At 53.5% G+C, this 23,212-nt stretch overlaps 1 protein-coding gene across 1 annotated transcript in view; it reads right to left on the bottom strand.

Annotated features, from left to right (window-relative positions):
* Window positions 1–22,470, bottom strand: part of DHX34 (DExH-box helicase 34) — a 28,187-nt gene extending 5,717 nt beyond the window's left edge. The window contains exons 1-12 of the mRNA XM_055552660.1: window positions 22,382–22,470; window positions 18,405–19,397; window positions 15,919–16,230; window positions 14,032–14,286; window positions 11,517–11,619; window positions 9,797–10,014; window positions 5,956–6,130; window positions 4,445–4,638; window positions 3,684–3,785; window positions 1,012–1,254; window positions 644–817; window positions 187–304 (exon numbers count right to left, since the gene is read on the bottom strand). Coding sequence (XP_055408635.1) covers window positions 187–304; window positions 644–817; window positions 1,012–1,254; window positions 3,684–3,785; window positions 4,445–4,638; window positions 5,956–6,130; window positions 9,797–10,014; window positions 11,517–11,619; window positions 14,032–14,286; window positions 15,919–16,230; window positions 18,405–19,109 — 2,599 coding nt within the window. The 5' untranslated portion in view covers window positions 19,110–19,397; window positions 22,382–22,470. The remainder of the gene's footprint in view (window positions 1–186; window positions 305–643; window positions 818–1,011; window positions 1,255–3,683; window positions 3,786–4,444; window positions 4,639–5,955; window positions 6,131–9,796; window positions 10,015–11,516; window positions 11,620–14,031; window positions 14,287–15,918; window positions 16,231–18,404; window positions 19,398–22,381) is intronic.
* Window positions 22,471–23,212: the final 742 nt, after the last annotated feature.

The following is a 23,212-nucleotide window of genomic DNA, read 5'->3' as shown; positions in this document are numbered from 1 at the left end:
CAAGGCCACCCAGCCAGGGGTGGTGGCTCTTGGGACCTGCAAGCCTCAGGTCAGCAGTCCCAGGGAAGGCGGAGTGTGGGAGGTGAGAGGGGGTAATCCCCGACGGCAAGCAGCACCCCAAGATCACTGTGCCCCCCACACCCCCAGCGGCAGGCCTCTCCCCAGCCCCGCCTGGGCTCCCAGTACCTCGGCTCCCATCGCTGCCCCTGGCCGCCTGCTCCTGCGCGTGCAGCACCTCGGGGCTGTTGGCGAAGACGCAGGTGGGGTGCAGCACAACGCCCTGCTTGGTCTGGGTGTGGAAGATCTGGAGGAGTGGAAGGCGGATTCCAGGGGACGGAGGCTCAGACCTGCTCTTCCCACTGCCAGGTTCCCTCCTCCTCATCTCAACTCAAAACTCCCTCCTCCAGGAAGCCCGCCCTGATTCCCTCCCATGCTGATCAGGTCCCCCTGTTCCCTCAGCCCCTGGGTCCCCATCCCACTCTGGGTCACTGTCTGGGCACGAGTCTCTCCCCTGCCCCCATCATTAGACTGCACCCCACGAGGACAGGGCCAGGGCTGCCTCGGTCACTGCTGTAACCCCAGCACAGAGCAGGCGCTGGGAAGGGACGACAGATGACAAGACACGGATGGGAAGGAGACACACCTGGTCCGAGTCCTTGCGGCCGCTGTTGAACGGGTCGGGGACAGCGAGCTGCGGGTAGAGGCCCCGGCCCAGCACCAGCTTGAGCAGGGCCATCTGGTCCCGAGTCAGGGCCTGGGCCGAGCTGGCGGCTGCGTGCAACTGCTCCAGATTGTGCCGGAGCTTAAACTTCACGTCCTGGGGGAAACACAGGGGAAGGTGGGTTCCTGAGGCCCTCCCCATTGCCCAAGGGGTTGGTACTGGAGTCTGGGGATCCCAGGGGTCCGGTAGACACCTGTCCACAGAAACTTACCTCCTGAGATGAGGAGTCCCCGCTCTGATAAATGCCATCCCCACAGCCCCAGGCCCCAGACTGCCCCATGGCGCCCTACCTGGATGTCCACGCTGTCGCCGGCCCCCTGGGAGGCTGAGCCACCCCGGTCCTCGTCGCTGGACCAGCCGTCCTGGTCGTCCTGGACTCGCAGCACTTTGCGCTTGCGACCCGCGCCCTCCTCGTGCCGGCGCTTCAGCTGGTAGAGCGCCTGGCGCTCCCGCCGCTGCTGCAGCCGACTATAGCTGTCTCCCGGCTGCAGGGCCCGGGCCCCGGCCAGCAGCCCGTGGTCCTCCAACAGCTCCTGGGGGCGGATGGAGCCCGAGTGAGGGACACAGTCAGGTGCACTCTGGGCCCAGATGCACCTTCCTGTTGGGGGCCTGCAGCTGGCTGGCACGTGACCTCACTCTTACAGCCACCATTGTCCTCAAATGACAAACGGGGACCCTCCTGGGAACTCCCAGCTGGGGCTGAAAGGGGCTATATGAGAACCACTCTCTGGGAATTCCTTGGTGGTCCAGTGGTTAGGACTTGGCACTTTCACTGCCAGGGCCCAAGTTTGGTCCCTGGTCAGGGAACTAAAGACAACAACTCTTTACATGGTGCTGGGCATGTAACTGTTCTAGAAAAGAGAACTGTCTTCATTGCTGGCCAACGGAACACCCAGGCCAGGGGACAGGAGGGAGGAGACCAGGCTGGGCGACCATTACCATTCAGGGTCCTCCCTGGGGGCTCAGGTCACACGCCCTCTCTACCTAGCTGTCCCTGGGCTCTGGTTACAGGCCCACCTGCCCCTCCAGGCCTGCACCAGCCCCATGAGGTTCCTACACTAAAATGCTTCTCGGAGTGTGGTGCCTTGGCCAGTAGCAGCAGCAGCATCTGGGATCATCTGGAAAGTTGTCACAAATACTGGGGCTTCCCTGGTGGCTCAGTGGCAAAGAACCCGGCTGCCAAAACAGGAGACTCAGGTTCGATCCCTGGTCCGGGAAGGTCCCACATGCCTCGGAGCAACTAAGCCTCTGCACCACCACTACTGAGCCTGTGCTCTAGAGCCCGAGAGCCTCAGTTACTGAGCCCATACATCCTAGAGCCCGCGCTCTGCAGCAGGAGAAGCCACTGCAATGAGAAGTCTGCACGCCGCGACTAGAGAGCAGCCCCCACTCGCCGCAACTAGAGAAAAGCCCATGCAGCAATGAAGACCCTGCACAGTCAAAAATAAATAAATAAATTACTTAAAAAAAGAAATGCCAAGACCTGCGCCCCACCCAGAATAACTGAATCGGAATCTCCGAGGAGTGGGTGGGAGGCAGTGGGGTGTGGAATCTAGAAATCATGGACCCTCCCTGTGATTCCAACGCCCCTGAGAGACCTCCTGCCCACGCCTCCAGAAACAGCCTCCCAGGGACCCTACTGGATTGACCCTCTGTTTCCCACTGAGCCCCAACCAATGAGAAGAGGCAAGATATCTGATGGGACACACAGAGAGAGAGAAGGAAAAGCACCCCCACTTTTCTGTTCCTCAGCATCTGGGGCCCAACAAACGTTGCACCACCACTCTTTAGAAAGTCAGAGACGTTGAGAGATGATGTCAAGTACGAAGGGGATGTCTGAACGTGGGGACCCAGTAACGCACGGGAGGCCTTGGTGATGACTGCATACTCCAAGGTCTGCAGCCAAGGGGAACGGCTACCTCAGAGGCTGTTTTATTTTCATTCCGTGGCATGCCACACAACAGGGGGCTAGAATTCGCCAGCACCAGAGCTTTTTTGTGCTTGAAGGGAAAGATGCCCATGGAATATTAAGGACACAAACCACCTGCAGAACCACATCTTAATAATAACAATAAAAATCGCAGGGCTTCCCTGGTGGTCCAGTGGTTACAAATCCACCGTGCGATGCAGGGGACATCAGCTCGCTCCCTGGTCCGGGAAGATCCCACACGCTGCAGAGTAACTAAGTCCAGCGCCACAGCTCCTGAAGCTCCCCCACCCGAGAGCCTGTGCTCCACAAGTGAAGCCCCGGCAGTGAGGCCCGAGCACCGCAACTAGAGAGCAGCCCCGCTCGCAGCAACTAGAGAAAGCCTGCACTCAGCAAGGAAGACCCAGCACAGCCCAAATAAATGAATGAAGTAGACAAAGAAAAACCGCAACGTATTAACTCATTTAGTCCTCACAGGAATGCTGGAGGCAGGGCTGTTTTTCGCTTCCCCATTTTCTGAGGGAGAAGCTGAGACCCTGAAAGGCCCAGTAACTTGCCCGCGGTTGAACTGCTAGCAAGCGGCAGAGCTCAGACTCAGTGCTGAGGTGTCCCACTCCTGATGGTGCCTCCAAACACCACTAGGGAAGCCCATCCACCCGGAAGCCCACCCACCCTAGAGCCCGTGCTCCACACCTCCCAGCACGTGGCCTGCATGGCCACCTCAGCACCCCAGCTCGAGAACGAGGCTCTTCATGAGGATGTGACTCGTGACGGCAGACCTTGTCCACCCCTCCAGGAAGCCCTCCTGGATTTTCACCCCTTTGCCCTGGCCCTACCCCACACCTAGCCATGCGATGGTGGGGGAGGTGGGTGTGGGGAGGGGATCTGACGATGTTGTCAGAGAAGAAGAGATGCCACGCTGTGGAGAGTGTTCATGCATACTCTCCCTCTACCTCCTCCCATACCCATGCCCCAAGTCTGTTCCTGGCTGCCTTCCCCGGGGGACTGGCCCCCACCCCTTCTCCCAGGCCTCACCTTGAACTGGCGCCGCAGGTTGGCCATCTCGTATAGCCGGTGCTCCTCGATGCCCCGGTGGCGGCACCACTTGCGTGAGTTTCTGCCCCGTTCAGATTTCACCTGAGTGGAGGTCCAGACCCCAGGAGGTCAGGGCCTGACCAGCTGAGGAAAGGGGTGGGGGGTGCTGACCCACCACCCAGACGAGCCGCAACACCAGCTGCTGGGAAGATGTGAGGCTGGCGGGAGCCCACCCTCAGCAACACCTGCTCTCCTTCTTCCAGGTCTCAGCCCAATGCCTCCTCCTACAGGAAGTCCTCCCAGACTACACCAGATCAGACAGCCCTCTGGGGCTCTCAGAGCCCCCTGGACTCCCCACTGTAGCCCATTCTGATTAGTCACTGACCAGGGACAATCTGCCTCTTTGTGCTGGACTGGGAGTCGCAGGAGGGCAGGGCCAGGTAAGTTTAGTCACCACCGGGTCCCTAGCACAGCTCAGTACAGGACCAGGCCTGGTCAGGGAACATGTGTTCAACACACAGATACCCCCTAAGGCATCTGAAAAGCCAGACAGTGCTGGCTTTAGTCAGTGCTTAGAGATCCCAGGCTCCCCTCAGCACGTGCTCGTCCCATGAAAAGTGGATTCGAGATTCTCCCCAGACAGGCCCCGTCTGCGGCGGCCTCAGGGGTCCTCCCTGGGGTGGAGGTGGGGCGCAAAGCCCAGACTCTGTGAGAACGACAGCCAGGCGGCTGGGGCAGAGGAAGGGTGCTGCCAAGCTCACCTGCACCCAGGTGTTAAAGACGTTGAAGAGTGTGAAGGGGTCACCCTGGTCACTCTCCAGGGGCCGCCGCGCCGCCGCGCACTCAGGGTTGCTCTGGGCGCTGCGGGTGAAGGGCGTCTGGACGCTGAGGGCGGCGGCGATGGTGAGCACAGGCTCAGCCAGGTGGAACATGGAGCCCAGGATCAGCATCTTTCCTGGGGGTAGACCAGCGCTGAGCCTCCTGGGCGCCCGACAGCATTCCCCACTCCTCGGGGACCCCTGACCCACCCTCCACCTCACTCCCAGAGGGCCTCGGGAGCCAGAATCACACCCAGAATTAGCTCCCAGTGTGATGAAAGAGTGTTTCCACGTTCCAAGAGCTCAGTGACCTGACTCATCCTCACTGTTCCCCTGCCCACTTTTCCAGAAAGTTCCTGTTACACAGCCAGCCTCGTAAGAGAAAGATGGGCAGAAGAACAAGGCTGTCCCAGAACTCTTAGCTCTGTCACCTCGGGCAAGTCCCTCCACCTCTTGGTGCCTCTGTTTCTCCATCTGTGAAATGGGCTAACAGCAGTGTCTACGTGCTATGAGCATGAACTATTTCACCTGTGAAGCACTGAGCACTTACTGGCACGGAGGAAGACCAGTGATGAGCCACCTGGGCCCAGCACCGCGTCATCTGTGCCTCCTGCCCTGCAGGGCCTGGGAACCGACGGTGCCAGCCTGGCTGGGGCGTGCCTCCCTGGCGAGCTAGTGACGCGCTTTCTCTGAGCCTTGTTTGCCTCATCTGTACAACAGGACGCCTGGAGGTCCTACCCTCACCAGATGAGGATGAAATAAGGGCCAGAGAGTCTTCCACACTGGCATACAGTAAAGGCTCACAGAACGTTCTTTCTCAGAGGCGATTCTCTCTGCACTAGCCCTGTCCTCTTCTAACACAAACAGAAATAACCATTTTCATGGCTGTGGGTGGCCCTCAGGGTGGGCAGTACCCAGCCTGCTGCTCATAGCTGCTCTAGCATGTCACAATGATGGGGACTTTAACGTTGACAAGGACAGCAAGCTCCCTTGAGCACCACGCTTGGGAAATGATGCCCCAGGTGGCAAAGCTCAGCTGGGACTATTCTCTGGGCCGTGGATAGTTAATTGGTAGGTACAGAATGTCCTGAATCAGGAGAATTGGGCAAGATAAAGATGAATATGCCTCGGTTAGCAAGCTCCTTGGGAGGGGCTGGGATGACTCAGGGATGAGTAAGAGGAAGAGGCTGGAAGTTTTGACATCCTTATAACCACAGGAAAGCGGGTGCCAGGGTGACGCTGGGGCTGGGCTGGGCGCAGGAAAGGAGCATCTGTTTTGTTTACTGCTGTAACCCTGGTGCTTGAACTGTGTGTGGCACCGAGGACTTGTGAATGAGTGGACGGGGCCCAGAGACAGAACACCCTTGCCTCCAGGTCACTCAGAGAGTGAGCATCGTCCCACACCCATTTTCAGGATCCTCAGTGATCACCCCCAGGGAGGCGGTGGTCCTCACCAATCACGACGTCTACTGGCAGCTGCGCCAGCAGGGACCCGATGGGGGTGAGGGCCTCTGAGCTGTCCAGCGCCCCTTGGTCCCGGAGGTAGAGGATGGCTGTCTCCAAGCTGGTTGGTGGTGGGGGCTCGATGAACGGGAAGGTTCGGGGGTCCCCCACACTCATGCTCTTCATCTGGAATGACAGTCAAACCCCTTTCAGGAATGGGGAACACAGGAGCCACTGGGGAACACTGGGGGACTCGGGGATCACAAACCTGTGACACCTTAAAACGCCCAGAGGGAGGGGACATACATATACCTAGGGCTGATTCATGTTGGCATATGGCAGAAACCAACACAATATTGTGAAGCAATTGTCCTCCAATTAAAAAGAAATAAATAAATTGTAAAAATACATCCAATGTCGACGCTCACTGTACAGAAGTGGACAAGGCGGGCCATTATCTGTGTGTCCACCAAGCAGCTCTTCTCCCAGACCCTGGCCACTGAACAAGCACACGATCTAAGCCAGACCACTTGAGGTTTCTCAGCCCCTGGTCACAGCAACTGACAAAGGGCTGAGCACGTGACCTGAGCTGGGCCAATCAGAATCCTTCCCTGGGACTTTGCAACCTGGAGCTGAGAGAGAAAGGAGCTCCTGCACCCACTCTGGTTCTGAGGGGCCAGGGTGGAAGCCCAGAGCAGCTGAGGTTATTTTTCCCACTGCCTGGATATCAGCCAATCCACAGCAGATGGAGAAACCCTTTATTTTTCCTAAGCCCCACCTCCCCCAACATGGACTCACAAATCCATAAAATCCCCTTTTTTGAATACAACAGCTTGAGTCGGGTTTCTTTCGCTTTCGACAAGAGCATCCTGATTAGTTCAGTGGCGCAGAGGGGCTCGTGGGTAGGAAGAGGTGAAATGTGTACCCATCACCAGACCTGGCGCGGCTCAGGGGAAACAGCACCCCTCTGGTGAGGGGATGAAGGTAAGGCTGGCATGGTGGCTCACATGACTCTGAGAAAGGACAAAGCTCAGAGAGCCGGGGGCTCAGCCAAAGTCTCTGGGTGAAGTGACTTCTCCCCTGGCCCTGATCTGGAGGCCACCAGAAGTTGTAGGCCATCCAGCCCTCAACCAGCCATCCCACCGTCCTCCCTGGTTACCGAGCCCTGGTGCTGTCTGGCAGACCACTGACACTTGTTAAAAGACCTTCAAATTAGGAGCTCTGGGTGGGGGGATAAAGCACGGATGATTTTGACTTTGTAGGCACTCCAGTGATTCCAACATGTAACTGGGACTGCAAATCATTGCTCTGATCCAGTCAGGCAATGCCCTCCCTTCCTCCTGGACAATTACAGATCAATTACAGGTCACAGAGTGGACACGTGACCCAGTTCCACCAACAAGGCAGGATGGGAGACCAGCCAGGGCGTCTGGAAAAGTTCCCATGGCCTTAAAAAAACAAGACCCACAGGGGCCTCCCTGGTGGCTCAGTGGTAAAGAACCTGCCTGCCAATGCAGGAGACACTGGCTCGATCCCTGGTCTGGGAAGATCCCACCTGCCCCAGAGCAACTAAGCCATGACGACTGAGCCTGCGCTCTAGAGCCCAGGAGCCGCAACTACTGACGCCGAGAGTCCTACAGCCCTTGCTCTGCAACAAGAGAAGCCACCGCAAGAAGCCCCAGCGCCACAACAAGAGAAAAGCCCATGCCGCAACAAAGACCCAGTGCAGCCAAAAATAAAAATAAAATTACTTTAAAAAAAATGAGACCCACAAAGAAGGGCAGTTCATTGCTTCTGCTGCCAAATGGGTAAAGGAGGAGGAGGTGCTGCCTGTGGTACCAAAGTGAAGGTGCATTCATGAGGCACGCTCTGGGGCCTGCGAGCCTCAGATGAGTCCAGGCTCTGCCCCTGCCAGCAGTGCCACACGGGTCAGGCATCTTACCTCTCTGTGCACCCTTTTTCTCAGCCATAAATTGGAAGAAGCTTGCTTACTACACAGAGGTTGTGTGACGATCAAGACAGTCATATATATAACTGAGAACAGAGCCCAGCACATGAGAAATATGAGGTGAAATTATTTTCTATCATCGTCACCATCATCATCACTGTTATTAGGAGAGCTGCTGCTAAGCTGAGGTTGGAAAGCTAGAAAAAACCCTGGCGGTCCAGTGGTTAAGACTCTGAGCTTCCACTGCAGGGGCTGTGCTGTGCTTAGTCGCTCAGCTGTGTCCGACTTTTTGCGAACCCATGGACTGTAGCCCGCCAGGCTCCTCTGTCCATGAGGATTCTCCAGGCAAGAATACTGGAGTGGGTTGCCATGCCCTCCTCCAGGGGACCTTCAAAACCCAGGGATTAAATTCAGGTGTCCTGCATTGCAGATGGATTCTTTACTGTTTCAGCCACCAGGGAAGCCAAAAAATACTGGAATGAGTAGGCTATCCCTTCTCCAGGGGATCTTCCTGGCCCAGGAATTGAACCAGGGTCTCCTGCATTGCAGGTGGATTCTTTACCAACTGAGCCACCAGGGAAGCCTCCATTGCAGGGGGTACAAGTCCACTCCCTGGTCGGGGAGCTAAGATTCCACATGCCACGAGGCACAGCCCAAAAATAAAAATTATAAATACATAAATTAAAAAAATAAAACCTGGTCCTGTATGACATCACCAATCTATTTAAACAACCAAGGCTGTAACCTCCTTATCTCAAGGCTTCTCAATATGTGAAATTTTGTTCAAGCCAATATTTTTCAAACAGCAGGTTATATGAGTCAGGAACTCCAAGAAGTGGGTCAGAACTGGCACTTTTTCCAAAGGAAATCAAACAAATACAGACCATCAGTGTGAATCACCCTTAGGAAGGGGACTGGTTCAAGTCACTCCCCGGCCTGGGCACGTGTGAGCCCGTGGCACATGCCGCCCACTGTCCTTCTCTGCTTCTTCCTGAGCACAGGACTACACTTCCCAGCCTCCCCTGCAGTGAGACAGGGCCGTGAGCTCTCACCGGGGTAAGTGGAAGGGAGGCACATGACTTGTGGACCCACCCTCACCCTCCCAAACCCAAGTCCCACGTTCTGTCCCCCTCACAGGCTGATACAAATGATGAAGGCCCTGGAGGGATGATGGAGCCACAAGAGGGAAAAGGCCTGGGTTTCTGAATAAGGGTTTCCCCAGTGGCTCAGCTGTAAAAAATCCACCTGCCAGTGTAGGAGACATGGGTTCAATCCCTGGGTCGGGAAGATCCCCTGGAGAAGGAAATGGGAACCCTCTCCAGTATTCTTGCTTCAGAAATCCCATGGACAGAGGAGCCTGGCGGGTTACAGTCCATAGGGTAGCAAAAGAGTCAGACAAGACTTAGTGACTAAACACCTCTGAATAAAGGAAACTGCTTTAATAATAATATTTAATAATATTCCTTTATTAATAGGAATAAAGGAAACCAAACCAAGGACTGACATTCTGCTGTGTTGGCTGTTATGTAAGTGGGTCTATTCATCACAGCAGCCTAGTCTAAGCAAAACTAACTACTGAGATACAAGCCATGACATAAAGCATATTGAGAAACCCCCGTTTTAAAAGCCACTTCCTAAAAAAAAGTAAAAAGCCACTTCCTCATGGGTTTTCTGTTACAGCTGAAAACATTCTGCTTGAGTCACCAGTTTCTTCCCATGATCCTGTGGACTGGGGGGAACAGTTCCCACCCCAACGTGGGATCTGACATTTGGAAGGAAGGAGTTCCCCTCTGTGGTGTGGCCCACCCTCCCCTTCCTGACCCTGAAACCCTGTCTAAATAGCTCCTGGATTCCTCTCTGGCACCAGCACTCAGGATTCAGCCTCCTCTCCGCCCCTGCATTACCTGAAGCACCAATGCATCCAGGGCGACCCTCCGAATCTCCGGGACCGGGTAGGGGGCGAAGGCATCATAGTCCGATTCAGCATAGAGGCGGAAGCAGACGCCGGGGCCTGTGCGGCCCGCCCGACCCTTACGCTGCTCGGCACTGGCCTGACTGATCCAGAACTCCTGCAGCCGCTGCAGCTTGGCCTGCGGGTCGTAGCTCATCTCCTTCACCTTCCCTGGGCGGGCAGAAGGGGAGCAGGAAGGGAAGGGAAGGTGTGTGCAGGACCCATGTGGGCCCTCCACGTGCCTGGCCCTTGACCGACACCTCACTTAGGACTCTGTTCCAACACTATCCCAGGGCTTAGTTTGGGCCCCACTCTACCATTCTGTTAATGTATTCTTCAGTTTCTTCATTCACTCATCTTTTCATTTACTTCTGAGATATAAGCTGAGGGGAGCAATCCATGCCTTTCTTTATTCAGAGATTCAGTCGTCCAACAAATTTTATTAATACCTACTAGGTGCCAGGCTTCCCTGATGGCTTAGATGGTAAAGAATCCACCTGCAATGCAGGAGACCTGGGTTGGGAAGATCCCCTGGAGGAGGGCATGGCAACCCACTCCAATATTCTTGCCTGGAGAATCCCCATGAACAGAGGAGCCTGGAGGGCTACAGTCCATGGGGTTGCAAAGAGTCAGACACGACTGAGCGACTAAGCGCACACGCACAGGTGCCAGGCACTGGACTATGAAGTAGGGTCACAGCTGTGAACAAAACAAAGTCCCTTCGTTCATGGGGCTGAACAGAACACCAGATTTCATCAATTCAAGACCATGCTTTTTTCACACTTTTTTGTCTCTCAAAATGGAATGCACCTTAAAATTAGTGACATGTCATTGATTAACAGACAGCATTTTCTAACAGTACATAAAATTATGTGTGTGTTAGTCGCTCACTCAAGCCCAATTCTTTGCAACCCCATGGACTGAAGCCCACCAGGGTCCTGTCTATGGGATTTTCCAGGCAAGGATACTAGAGTGGTTTGCCATTTCCTTTTCTCATCAATGGTACCAGATTCAATACAGTAAGGTAACTGCTAACATTTACTGAGCATTTGTTCACCCTGTGCCAGGTACTGGCCTCAGCCCCCAAGCGTATTAAGTCTTCTAATCCTCACAACCTGAAGGAGGTGCTATTATTACTTTATTATTTATTATTATTATTTACAAGTGAACAAAATGACCCACTGAGATTGTCAGACCTTGGTCACACAGCCAGCAAGGTACCTGGCCAGGCTGGTTCCAGTGTCTCCTCACCACTAAGCTATGCTGACTTTTCAGAAAAGAGTCTAGCTGGGATATAAAATATAATGTCCCACACTATGAAGAAAAATAAAGCCTCAAGAGGGAGGTGACAGTGAAAGGAGATCACTTAGATAACGTGGACAAGGTGGGCTTCTCTACTGGGCAGACATTTGCACAGGTCCTGAAATGAAGTGAGGGAGTGAGCCGTGTGGATATCTGGGGGAAAGACAGCTCTCAGCAGAGACAACAGTAAGTGCAAAGGCCCTGAGGCAGGGGCAAGCTTGGACGGCCTGAACGAGACTAAGATGCCGCCACTCTCCACAGCCCTAAACACTACCACCTCCCTGCCTGTGTGTGGAGCTCCCTCACTACACGCGCACATCTCCAACCCCACACCTCGCCAGGTCCTGGGGGAAGCCAGGGGGCGCCCTTACCAGAATCCACCACGAAGCGGATCCCGTCAATGGTGACCGAGGTCTCAGCGATGTTGGTGGAGAGGATGCATTTCCGGACTCCAGGGGGGGCCACGTCGAATACCTGGGGGGCGGTAAAGAGGTGGCCTTGGGGCCTTGTCTTTGTCCTACCCCACCCAGGCTCTTTGCACAACTAACATGGCACTCACTGACCCCTGTGTCTGGGGGCCTCGTGGATCTCCCATGGGACCTCAGTCATACGTCTCAAACAGCCTAAGCACCTTCTACCAAACCCTTTCCTCCTTGTTCCCCCATCTCCTCATCTACTGCATCACTGGGGCCAGAACCTGGGCCATTTTGGGTGTTCATCTCTCCCCACCCATCCAGCCACAGCCGATCCCCTTGAATATCCCCAAAGCCACAGCCCCTGCTCCGGTCCATGCCTATCCTTTCCCACCCAGATCCTGCTCCAGCTTCCTCCCTGGTCTCTGGTCTCACCCCTCCCATCCAGTCTTCACATGCAACAGAGGGATCTGCTAAAGCAAACAGAACTGCCCGCCACCTTGCTCAGAACCCTCCCAAGATCCCCCCGGGCCCTCAGGACAAAGTTCAGGCCTGCAGTGGGTCTTGCAGGCCCCTGGTGGTCTACCCTGTCCACCTCCCTGGTCCCATGACTCCCCCCCTCACAATCTGGACCCAGCCACTCTGCGTGTAGTTTCCCAGCTGCCCTGTCTTTCTCTCACCCCAGGTCCTTTGCACAAGCCCTTCTCATGGACCCAAAAGACAGTCAGGCACAGTGGTTAAGAGTAGTTAAGAGTCAGCAACTACAGCCTGTGCACCAAATCCACTCTGTGACCTGTTTTTGTGAATCAAATTTAATGGAGCACAGCCTCACCTGGTGAGTCTACAGCTGCTTTGTAGCTGTAACAGCAGGGTAGTCGTGACAAATACCATATGCCCATAAAACCTGAAGATTCCACCCTCTTCACAGAACGTCTGCCAACAGATGGTTCGGAGCATGGGCTCTGATACCAAATTACCAAGTTCTACGGCCTGGCTCTGCCAGTCACGTGACTCTGCCTGAGTGCCTATGCCTCAGTTTCTGCAGCTGTCAAATGGGGACACAGACAGGGTGGCTCAGACACTGCCTAGCACAAAACAAGTGCTCCACACAGTTTAGCTGGCACACGTGTTTTCCTGCCCCCCGTCCCAGAATGGGGCTTTCTCAGGTCTCCATTTGCAAAGTCCCTTCCCCCAAGGAGCCTTTCCTAAATCCACCAAGATTCTGCTCTCAGAGTATCCGAGGCTTTCCTCTACTACTTGTAGAATCGTTGATTACATGCCCATCCGGCCCCCAGCAGACCAGCAGCTTGAGGGGAAGCCCCCACCGTGTCCCAAAGGGGCCCCCTGGTGCAAGAGAAGCACTAGAAAGTACTCAAATGTTATTTCTTCCTTTTCTTTCTTCTTCTTCTTTTTTTTTTAACCTTTTGGCTGTGTTTTGGTTTTGTTTTTTATCTTTACGGCTGCACCCCGCAGCATGTGGGCTCTTAGTTCCCCAACCAGGGGTAGAACCTGTGTCCCCTGCAGTTGAAGCATGGAGCCTTAACCTTGGGACCCAACCACCAGGGAGGTCCCTCAAAGGTTATTTCTCTAATCACTAAACAACCACATGTGACCTGAAGGGACTCTCCTGGAGGTGATTATGGCAGGCAGCCTCCAGGATGGCCGGGGCAGTCTTACCTCGTGGGATTCACAGCCTCACCTGGTACTGTTCCTTTGAACAGGGCAGAGGTGATGGTTTGTGATTTCCACAGCTACCTCATAAAAGATGCTATGGCTTCTACTTTGGTCTTTTGGGAAGAGCTGGCCATCACATTGTGAGAACTCCCAAGTAGCCCCCTAGAAAGGCCCCCCAACCAACAGCCAGCCATGTGAGTGAGTGCTCCATCTCAGAAGAGAAGCCTCCAGCCCCAGTCGAGCCTTCAGATGACAGCAGCCCCAGCTGACACCTGACCACGACTCATGAGAGACCCTGAGCCAGGACCATCCAGCTAAGCTCCTCCCAGATTCCTGACCGACAGACACCATGTAAGACATGTAAGACAATGAATGTAACAGTGACCATGCTCTAGCTCTTGGGGTGATTTGTTAGACCGACAGTGACCCAGAGACCTGTCCCCCAGTACCCTTCCATTCCAAGCAGGCAGTGTCTTCACCTTTCCCCACACCTGACTCCCAGATTCCTACGTCCAGGCCTTTGCTCAAGCTAGTTCCCCCAACCTGGACTGCCTTCCTTCCTCTTCCTTTACTCAAAATTCTCCTGTCTGCCAAAGCCCAGCCCCCGTGCCCCCCACCTCATCAGGAAGCTCGCCCGGCCGCATCCTCCCCCAGCTGAAAGATGTGAGTGGCCCCTCTCTGCAGCCCACAGCCCGGGGTCGTGGGGTGGCCTCAGTCCTGTGTCAGCCGCCCCAGCCCCTCCTCCTGGGCTACGCAGCAAGACGCCCCCTGCCCTGCTCCGCCCGGCTACACTCCGCACCTTGTCCTGGTCGGCCACAGAGAGGGCGCTGTGCAGCGGCAGCACCACCCAGCGCTGGGTGTGGCTGGCGTAGGCCTGGGCGGGCTCGAGCACCGCGCTGATCTCCGCCATGCCGCTGAGGAACACCAGGAGGTCGCCCCGCTCCTCGGGGGGGTACTTATTGTCGATGGCCTCCAGCACCCTGAGGAAGGGCCTCGGGTCCAGCTTCTCTGACTTGGACGTGGTCGGCTCAGCCTCCTGCGGCTGGTATACGACCTGTGAGGAGACGGCCCCAGGCAGGGGCAGACCTGGTCACTCAAGGTGACCACGGGGTGGGGAGGCCACAGGCTGATGGAGAGGACAGACCAGCCAGGCAGCAGACAGAGGACAAACTGTCTCAAATATTCAGCTTGAAGAGGATGTGAGAAAAGGACAAAGTAGCAAGGTAACTGGGAGGTTTCCGGGGTGCTGGTAATGTTTCATGCCTTTTAACCTAGATACTGGCTCCATTCAAGTATTTTTTAAAATTTTTTCTTGTGCTTAAAAACTAAAAAAATTTTTTTATTTATTTGGCTGTGCCAGGTCTTAGTTGCGGCATGTGGGATCTAGTTCCCTGACCAGGGATCGAACACAGCTCCCCAGCATTGGGAGCTCGGAGTCTTAGCCACTGGACCACCAGGGAAGTCCCCGTTGAGATATTTAATTTGTGAAAATTAATTGAGCTATACACTTGTGATACACATAAATCTTTTGTAGTTAGAGTATAACTCCAACAATGACAGAATTTTAAGGGGTGGAGTTGGAACTGAAACCCTCAAAATCACTTCTCTGAAAGCACCCTCTCTGTTTTTAATGACTACTTAGAAGACAGATCGATGGGCACTGGGATCCAGAAACCACAAGGAACGCTGCATTTCCTGCCGCGAGGAGCCTCAGAGCTGTTATCAAGCCTTGGCCCCAAAGAACAAGAGGAAGGAGAGGTTATCAAACCATAAAGGAGAGGACTGTGCGGAGAGGCGTCCTGGAAGGAGCTGCAAGGCTTAGCCCACTGCAGACCTCGAGGGAGGGGGTGGCCTCTCCTTTCCCACTGGCCAAGGAGAAGCCGGGTGGAGGGGGGTCCGTTAGTGCCTGCCGGGGCAGACAGGAAGGTAGGGAAGGGCACAGGAGATCTGGAAGGGCAAACAGAAGCTACCCGGCCTGGTACCACATCTATCTGTGAGCAGGATTTAAGTCCTGGCCCTGCCACTTCTGAGGGATGCTGATAAACACCCTGAAGGGCACAACCAAGAATTATCCAGCCCAAAATATCAACTGGGCTGAGTCTGAGAAACCCTGCCCTGTGAGATGGTAAAGCGATGAGAAAGGAGGAGCCTGGGTCCCTGAATGACCACGTGCAACAGAATTGCTCATCAACCTGGACCAGCCTGGACAAGTTGGTTCTATTCTGTTAGATAAGAAAAATTTCTGTGTTATTTGAGCCTTTAAATTTTGGGCTCTCCTCTAACAAGCACTTAGCACTCTCCCTAGGACACTGCAAATGCCCAGAAAATAGCAGCTTCCCTGGTGGTACAGTGGATAAGAATCTGCCTGTCCATGCAGGGGACATGGGTTCAGTCCCTGGTCTGGGATGATCCCACGTGCCACGGAGCCACTAAGTCCATGCGCCTCAGCTACTGAGTCCGAGCTGTAGAGCCTGTGCTCCGCAACAGGAGAAGCCTCGCAATGAGAAGCTCATGCAATGCTGCAACAGTGCAGCAGCCACAAAATAAATACAGAAAAACTTCAAAAAGAGAGAGGTCATTAATTAAAGAGATGGGGAACAGAGAAGGAGAGAAGCGAAGCGACATGTCCAGGTTGGCCAGGAACCGGGTGGGGAGTCTGGCAGCGGGAGGCGTGGGCAGCACTGACCGTGATGGGGAAGAGCCGCCCCGGCACCTGCACCACGGGGGCATTGCCGAAGTAGCTGGAGAAGAGCGAGATGTTGATGGTGGCCGACATGAGGACGACCTTGAGGTCGGGCCGCTGGGGCAGCAGGCGCCGGAGGACCCCCAGGAGGAAGTCGTTGTGGAGGTGCCGCTCGTGCACCTCGTCCACGATCAGCACCTGGTACTGGGGCAGGCTGGGCTCCCGCTGCATCTGCCGGAGGAGCAGCCCCACCGTCAGGAACACGATCTTCGTGGCCGCCGAGCGCGTGCTCTCGAAACGGATCTGGTAACCGACCTGGGGGTGGGGGGTGGGAGGGGGTGGTCAGAGAGGACACTGGGCCTGTCCTGTAGCCTCTGACCCTCCCCATATCGAAAACCTGAGCAAGTGTCCCACATTAGAGCCCGGAGGCCAACAGGCTTGGGTTCGAATGTCACCTCTGCCACTTAGTGCTGCCGACTTTGGGCAATTCCATCCCGGAGACATATTTTTTCCTTCTAGATGCCCTGAGAATTACATGCGCTAATGCACATGAAGTATTTGGCACGGAGCCTGATGTATGGTACTAATTACAATAGTAATGATTAACCTTTCTCTGAGTCCCTTGTATGTACCAGGAACTACTTTAAATCTTTATGTATATCAACTCATTTCATCCTCACAACTACCACACAATGTAAGCACTATTATTACCTGCCGGGAGCCGGCATATTGCATATTGAGTGCATATTGCATATTGCATATTGAGTGCAGCACTTTCCACAGCATCATCTTTCAGGATCTGGAATAGCTCAACTGGAATTCTATCACTGCCGGGAGCCAGCGTGAGGAGCTCCACCCATGACAAAGGTCATGAGGAAGGAGGCTCGGCATATGCATAGGCGGGATCGAGCCTCAGGAGTCCCCCTGGAAATTCTCGAGCATCTACCCCCAAAACCAGAGTCTGCCTACTTTCTGCTTTGTGCTTTCACCTACACCTCTGACTTTACGGGGGGCTGTCCCCCACTACCTCTCTCTGAAAAAAGAGTTAACTTACAGCTCCAGTTAATAAAGTTCCTGGGTGTGACAGTGTTTCAACCTACAAATTCCTTTGGAAGTCCTCTAGCCTGCCTGAATAGGTTTTTCTGGCCACATGTGATTGCTCAGAGCCTCCCAGCTGTGAGAGGCATGAGATGTTCTAAACTGTCTAAATACAGATTCCTTTGAGCAGTTAAAAGATTGATTAGAAATTGTATTGGTGAAGGGATTTTCACTTGTTGGGCCAATGTTTGCTGCTAAGTTTCCATATCCCTTACCTGCTGTGTCCCTGGCAGTGTATTGATTAATAAAATTGGTGTAAGTAGTAGCTTTAATGTTTGTAACCTGGGACCCTTGAGTTAATTCTTTTTCTTGTTATAGCGTACCACACCTTTGCTCTGTAGGAATGCAACTTTATCTAATGCTTTTGGAGGGTGGCTCCTGACCAATCACCTTTAGAGAAAAATAAGTTTTCTGAAGAAGGGGTCTTAAAATGTTAACAGGCCTCTGGGCCAGAAGATGATGCAAATCACCTAAGCTTTTGCATATGATAAGTTTGCAGGAAGAAAGCCTGGCTTGCTGCATGACTCTACCCCTTCCCCCATTATCCTCTATGCATAACTTAAGGTATAAAAACTACTTTGGAAAATAAAGTGCGGGCCTTGTTCACCGAAACTTGGTCTCCCCATGTCGTTCTTTCTCTCACCTTCTGGCTGAATTATTCAGCCTCTCTTCTCCACTGAATTTCCTCACTGAGCTATCCTTATTCTATTACTCTTTATATCCTTAATTAACGTTTAATTAAGCAGTTGTTTCCTGATCCTCGCCAACGCCGTCCCCACTTCGAATTCCCTGGATCCACCGGGGCTGGACCCCGGCAATTACCCTCATCTCACAGATGGAGAAACTGAAGCCAGTCATCCAAAGTAAACAGGCTAAAAAATGTTATTGAAAGGAAACATATCTTAACCCCTACCTCACATCGTACACACCTCAATTTCAGATGTGTTTCTCTAGTCAGGGCACTTAGGCTTAGTTGCCCCATAGCATGAGGGATCTTAGTTCCCCGACGAGGGATAGAACCCAAGTCCCCTGTGTTGGAAGGTGGATTCTGAACCACTGGACTGCCAGGGAAGTCTCAATAACAATTTTTAAGTGGTCGAGCCAGGATTAGAACCCTAGATATCATTAGTAAGAAACATCCTCATTCTTTTTTTTTCTGACTGCCTAGAGAAAGACTGATAAACATTTAGGCATTTCCAATTTTTTTTACAGTACTAAACTGGCTACCGTTAGCGCCTTTGTCATTTGGACCATATCCAGGCCAATCTATAAAAAAATTTCTAGGAGAAGCATTGCCAGGTAAAAGGGTAGTGTTTTCGTAACTTCATTGATATTAATTTATCCTGCGAGGTTACATGAGAAAACCTGGAAGCCTGTTCTGCCCCACTCACCTGTGAGCCGTACTGACTGAGGCTCTCGAAGCCAACACGCTTGGCCAGTGAGATGCAGGCAATTCGCCGGGGCTGGGTGCAGGCCACGTGACTGCAGCCAGCGGCCAGCAAGTACTGGGGCACCTGGGTGGACTTGCCGCAGCCTGTGTCGCCCGCCACCACCACCACCTGATGCTCCTTCAGCGTCTGCAGGATGCGGTGCCCGTACTGGGCAATGGGCAGTGCCGCCCGCTCCCGCTGCAGTTTGGCCAGTCGCCCAAACGCCTGCTTCTGGCAGAAGTCCAGGTAGTGCAACAGGGCTCGGCGGAACTCGGACACTCTCTCTGGGGGCAGGCGCCCGCCCGGCCCCCGAGAGTCCCGAGCGTCCGGGCCGAGAATGGAGAGGTTGATGCGGTAGCGAGGGTCGTAGGCACGAGGCAAGTCGGCCAGTGCTGGGTGGCTGTGCTTGGGCTGCCTGGCATCTTTCTCCTCCTTCCTGGTGGTCTTGAGATTATGGAACCTCTGCAAGCGTTCAAAGAACGTCCAAAACTTCTGACACTCCTCAGAACCCTGCCGGATATAATCCTCATCGCCAAAGAAGGCATCCTCAAAGAGGCGCCGTGTCTCGGGACAATTCCAGTTCCATTTCTCTGGGGCCGCTTCAGGACTGGGAGCCCGGGGTCGGTCCCGGGGACCCCTGCCCTCCCTTGTTCTGGGAGGCGACATGCCGTGGCCAGTCCCAGGGCTGTCACAAAACTGGCCTCAGTTCTGAGCCCCTAGACCAAATATTCTGGGACATTTCCCACTTGCTGCAGTGAGAGGCCAGTGCCGGCAAGAAGGCAGCACTTTCTCCTCCAAGAGCTAATCTCCTCTTCAGCGGTGCTACAGGATCGACACAGGAGTTGGCAGAGCAAATGGCCTGCGGCCTGGGTCAGGCTAGTGACGCACAGGGCACCTCACGACTCCTGTGGTGACCTCTGGGATGGACACAAGTTCATCCTGGGGCTGCAGGCCCTGGATGTTTGCGGGAAAAAACAGAAGACAGTCATTTATTAGACACATTGACTGACAGCCTGCTGTTTTGCAAGCACTGGACTAGGGGAAGGGACAGCAGTGGGTAAGACCACACTGAGTGCCCACAGGGGGGTCCTGCCACCAGATGCTTGACAATCCAGAGATGGGGGCAGCAAGAAAGGAAGCCCAGGGGCTGCAGGAGCCTTCCTTGACCATGCCTGGGAGTCAGGGAAGGATCCCCAAGAAGGGGATTTTAGACCTGAAGGAATGTAGGTCACATGGCCAGCCAACAGCAGAACTTGGTCATGAGACACAATAACATGAGAGGCGTGGTCTACTGAGTTTCAGGATCCCCGGAAACCCTTTGGAATTCAGTGCCTGATTTTGCAAGTGTTGCATGGTTTGTTTTTGCCTGCCTGGCACTTCCCGCTTTTTTTTTTTTTTTCCTGAAAAACAAATGCACTCTCCTTGGGAGAGTAGCCCTTCTTGAAATCTACATGGTTTCCACTGCCTATAAGTCCAAGAACTTCTATTGATTGGGCAAGTGACAAAGGCCTGGCCAATCATGGTATCCCACTCCCCCTTTAACCAGTGACTGGTCTGAGGAGTAGACACGTGACCCAAGGACAGGCAGTCAGGGCCCTTCCCGGGAATTTACACTAGGCTGCTAGGACAGAAAAGCTTATGTACTGTTGGCTAAGCAAGGATGATATAAGCAGGGAGCTGTTTGTAGCAGGTCTTAGTCTTTTCCTAGAAATCTTTTCTACAGAAAAGACTGCATGTGGGCAGAAGGAGGCACACACAAGGATGGTCACCAAGCAACCACAAAAAGAGAAGTGGAAGAGGGACAGGGGAGAAGCCTGGCAACACCATTCAGTGCTCGAGTTCCTTCCAAAAGTCTATTTCACCGCTACACAAGAAAATGTCTTTTTGCTTAAGGTCTGGTTTCTCTTAGCTGCGTCAACTCCTAACCAATGAAGCACATCCCCTTGTATATGCTATTTTCTGGAGCAAAGCCCATCACTCAGATTCTTAAAGGAGTTTACGATCTTCAAAGGGTCCTAAGGGACTTCCCCAGCAGTCAAGTGGTTGAGCCTCCATGCTTCCAATGCAGGGAGCGCAGGTTCGACTCCTGACCCGGGAACTAAAAATCCCACATGCCATGTAGCATGGCCAAAACAAAACAAAAAAATTTAATGAAAAAAAATTGAAAAAGTGTCCTGAGCCTTCCATGGTAAAGACTTCACAGTCAGGTAGATCTGAATTTCAACCTCAGCTTTATCATTTACCAGATAGGTGTCCATGTGCAAATTAACTCCTTTGAGGTTTTCTTCATCTGAAAAATGGGAACAATCCCCATCTCAAAACATTGCAACTTTTATTACCTAGCCTGACACCGAGAAGCTAAACAGTAACTGACATACAAGCCCAGTGCTTTCTCTCCATGATGACTGACAGAGAAAACAGTGAGAGGAACCGGAGGCATACAACCTGGAAAGAATTTTACACTCAAAAGGCCACAGTTCCCCTTGGTTTATTAGCAATGCTTTCTCCTCTTCAGCCTTCAGTCTCTAAGGGCCATCACGGAACAGAGTTCAGAGGTTCTATCTCTAGTCTCAGAGGGACCCAGACCAACCCTGGGAGTTATCAGATAACTCTGGGAGTTATCAGAGCCAGGTAAGGGTTTATCAGAGCCAGGCAAGAGCCAGTTGAAGAACCTGTGGACTGGCAGAGCTGTACCCATAAAAGAGTAGCCTTGTGGGGAGTGCCCACCACTTCGATAAGCACGTGGGCTGGGTGATGCCATAGCACCTTCAGAGGGAATTTCTGTTCTAGGAGGGAACAAAAAGGAAAAGGCCTTGAAAGTCTGCTGCCATGCTGGGCCAGTGAGTCTCAGAAAAAGACAGGGACAATGAAATGGAGGGGAGCATTCCTCCCAGGCTGCTAACTGCCTTACGTATGTATGTGGGCCGGAATGAGGGCATACTTATGGCTCTCAAGGTGTCTAGTCTTAGGCTATCTTCTGGACTTCTTGGCTTGACTAGTTTCTCTCTTTCTGTGCCTCTGACCATCTCTTGGCCTGTATTTCCTAGGCTCAAGGCTTTTAGAGATTTTTCTCTACTTCCCTATCTCTCCTCTCTGGCTCTCCATCTTCAGGTCTCTTGTCTTTTTTATGGTCCATCTTGCTCACCACCCTTACCTCTCTTCCCTCTCCTTGACTGGTCCCAACTCTTTTCATTTCTCTGATTCTCTCCCACCCTGATTCTGTTTTTCCCTCTGATTTTCTCTCCAACTGTCTTTCTCCATTTGACTCCACTCCTCCTCTTCAGTTTTTCATCTCTCATTTTGTTTGAATTTTGTGTGTGTGTGTGACTCTCAGTTTTCTTCTCTCTCCATCACTGACTCTCCATTTCTCCATCTAAAATTCTGGCACCTAGTTTGAAGCTCTAATAATAGCCAACATTTACTTAGGGCTGACACACATCAGGCACTACTCTACATCACTCATATATAGTTATATGCATACATATACATCATACACACACATATATACGCTTTTCTCAAATCCCTAGTTTCCACTCTCATCGTTCTACTTTTCTTTCCATCTCCCAAGTTCACGGTGCGATCACACTTCTCTCGTGGACCCTGTGAGCCTCTCTCCGTCGGATCCACTAGTCTCTCGCCCTCGATCTCTCCAGTTTTCAGCTTCTCTCCTCTCTCAACCTCCCCGTCTCTCAGTCCTTCAGTTTCTCGAAACTCCTTTTTGTGCCTCCATTTCTTTCAACCTCTCTGACCCTCAGTTCTCTTAGCAACGCTCAGGCTCCATCTCCATCTGCTTCTCCCAGCTGCTCGGCTTCCTCCAACACCTTGCCTCATCTCGGGGTCTGCCCGTTCCCCTCAGCCCGCTCCCAAGCTGTTCCCGATCCCGATTGGGCTCCAGTCGCCGCCACCACCGCCCCACGCAGCCGCCCCGCCCCCCTCACCTCGCTAACCGCCGAGATCGCCTCAACTTCCGGTCCCCAGGACAGCTCACGCGCCCGAAGCCGGTCCTGCGCCTGCGCACGCCATTTTCACGGCCCAGCCCAGCCCCCGCGGCGGGCAGAGGAACCAATGAGCAGCTGCGAGAGCCCAAGGCTCACTGTGCGCCTGCGTACAGATGATCAGGCCCCGCCTCGCTTTGGGCGGAACTTCGGGTGACGCTGCGCCCTCTGGGGGCCAGTGGAGGCGTGAAGGTGGAGAATTGGTCTCTCTTGCCTCTGAATAGTACTCTTGCCTGGAAAATCCCAGGGACGGAGGAGCCTGGTAGGCTGCAGTCCATGGGGTGGCTAAGAGTCAGACACGACTGAGCGACTTCACTCTCACTTTTCACTTTCCTGCACTGGAGAAGGAAATGGCAACCCACTCCAGTGTTCTTGCCTGGAGAATCCCAGGGACGGGGGAGCCTGGTGGGCTGCCATCTATGGGGTCGCACAGAGTCGGACACGACTGAAGCGACTTAGCAGCAGCAGCAGCAGCCTCTGAACAGCTAATTGTATCTGTGGGTCGCCCGGACTCCGGGGTTTAGCCAAAACAGGACGCTGGCCTGAGCCCAGACACTATGAAAACACCGCCCCCCCCCCGTGATTTAGTTATTATAATTCATATTATTAATGTATTAATTATTAATACATTGATGTGTTCAGTTCCGTTCAGTTGCTCAGTCGTTGTCCTACTCTTTGCGACCCCATGGACTGCAGCACGCCAGTCTTCCCTGTCCATCACCAACTCCCGGAGCTTGCTCAAACTCATGTCCATCGAGTCAGTGATGCCAGCCA

This window comes from Bubalus kerabau, chromosome 17 (assembly GCF_029407905.1).
Source record: "Bubalus kerabau isolate K-KA32 ecotype Philippines breed swamp buffalo chromosome 17, PCC_UOA_SB_1v2, whole genome shotgun sequence".
NCBI lineage: Eukaryota > Metazoa > Chordata > Mammalia > Artiodactyla > Bovidae > Bubalus > Bubalus kerabau.
This window is presented reverse-complemented; position numbering and strand designations above follow the sequence as displayed.